A 1,917-nucleotide genomic window follows, 5' to 3' on the forward strand; every position below is an offset into this window, starting at 1 on the left:
ATACCAAGCTTTCTCACATGACCCTTCAGGAGAAGGAGTTGTCTACTACAAGTTATTGAAGGTTTTGGCGGTGGATTGTTGTCGCTATTCAAGCTCATGCTCCTGCCCGAGCTGGTTATCCTGACAGAAAATGTGCCCTTAGTGTTGAAGTACGTGAACGTCCGATCGGGATTGAATTTCACTCTGAGGCGACCAGTCATGGAATCACTAGAGTTTTCGACCGAAGGCTTAGACAACATTTGCAATACAGGGTGCCCTGTATTGCAAAAGCTGATCTGGGTGATCTGTCGGTTTTCGACTTTAGTGGTGCATCTCCAGCAACTAGGGCATTGAAGACACGCGATGCACAAATGCTCGCCAAACATGTAGTATTGGAAGACTTCGACAACCAGGACCTCCCGATCATTGTGGAAATCCCAAGTTAGCCATGTATCGCAATCCTAGAGCAGACGGTTCAGGAATCTCAGGGCAAATGAATGTCTGATATCTGAATTGATTTGCCTGCGCGACATAATCCTGGATTTGAGGATGTCTTCAGGGTATTGTTTCAGAATGATCCTCCCGTAGCTGTCGAACTTCTGCGGGTTCGCTGCGTAAATAATTCATTTGCACTGGAGAATAGCGCCGCTCCTTGCCAGTGGTCAGATAGTGTAGCGACCTTGCCCTCTTGGTGGAGCAGCTATTCTTGGCGGTCTTGCTCGAGCACACGCATAAAGTCGCCCAGCATACGACCAACTCTGGAATCGGCGTCCAAAACTCCATGCCAACTCGGAAAGGCAGCTACCAACAAATATTCTTGAGGTCAAACATAGTGATCCGTCGCTTCGAGAACTGATCTATGCAGCCATCCACGGGCATCACAAAGGGACACGATTCCGTACATCGTAGGGTATTGATCGGCGTCAAGTACTTTTCGTTCTCGCGCACATAAGGCAATCCCTCGAAGTTCGGAGGTTGTGGGATGGCTGGAAGGTTCCACTCTTGATCGTGGCCATACCCGTAGTCACTACCCAAGTCGACGTCGTTCATGAGATAGTTGCTTGAACCTGCGGTAAAATCTTCAGCCTCTTCGGCTGCTACAGCTGCTCCATCGACCGCAGCTGCCATTCCGGAGTCTTCCACGGATGTCACCGGCGCCTGTTCATCGTTTTGCGCAGGGGTAGACTCGTACCCACTAAGCGGTGGTTGCCACGCGTCAACTGGGCGAGGCTGCCGTGTTCTGTGAGAACGTAAGGGATTTGCCACGTCGCGTCGTTCCTGGCGGCGCCCACGTAAGTGTTCATCACGGTTACGCGATCGCAAGCGTTCTCCATCAGGCGAGTCATCACGAGGCAGCTCCGAGTATTGTTGCTGTTAAACATGATAACAGGTGGAAAAATAAACAGGCTATTGCATCTCATTCCGAGTCCAACCTCGTCGATTCATCGTCGTGGCTCCACCTACTGCCTTGACTTCGCAAGGACCGGACGTTAAGGTTATGGTGCCGAGGTAATTGAGACTCAGCGACGAAGAGGGTGCTCAGAGCCGAAATCCCTGCATCATGGGAGTAGTCGTGGGGATGTTATCGTGAAGATCTGAGGGGATGAAGCTGACTGATACAAGGTCTAGCCATTTTACGCCAAGAGTGTTCGTATATAAGGACGTTGTCTGTAATTGGCAGGTAGTGAACGGGGAATTTGTACACCGCAAAGACTTCCATCCAACAAGCCATGCGAGCTGACATGTAGGGTGTTTTGACGGCACTGAATCAAGACGACGCAACAGTCGCAATTGCGCTGCAGAAGGCGCGTCGAAGAGCCGCCAAACGTTTGGGAGGAAAGAGCGACCGGAGGTGTCGCATCTCGATGCGACAGCGGTGTCAACCTGTCGACCGGACACTGGAGTGCAACTGTTAGGGTGAAGTTGCTGACGTAGGAT

The 1,917-nt window shown here is 51.2% G+C and overlaps 1 protein-coding gene across 1 annotated transcript; it reads right to left on the reverse strand.

Moving 5' to 3' along the window:
• Positions 1 to 679: 679 nt before the first annotated feature.
• Positions 680 to 1,107, reverse strand: H310_14199 (hypothetical protein; the record flags this gene model as incomplete). Its single annotated transcript, XM_008882008.1, has 2 exons — positions 680 to 780; positions 882 to 1,107. 2 exons carry the CDS (start codon positions 1,105 to 1,107, stop codon positions 680 to 682), a joined length of 327 nt encoding a protein of 108 aa, XP_008880230.1.
• Between the last annotated feature and the right edge of the window lie 810 nt (positions 1,108 to 1,917).

This window comes from Aphanomyces invadans (genome assembly GCF_000520115.1).
Source record: "Aphanomyces invadans strain NJM9701 unplaced genomic scaffold supercont1.62, whole genome shotgun sequence".
NCBI classification, from domain to species: Eukaryota; Oomycota; class Saprolegniomycetes; order Saprolegniales; family Verrucalvaceae; genus Aphanomyces; species Aphanomyces invadans.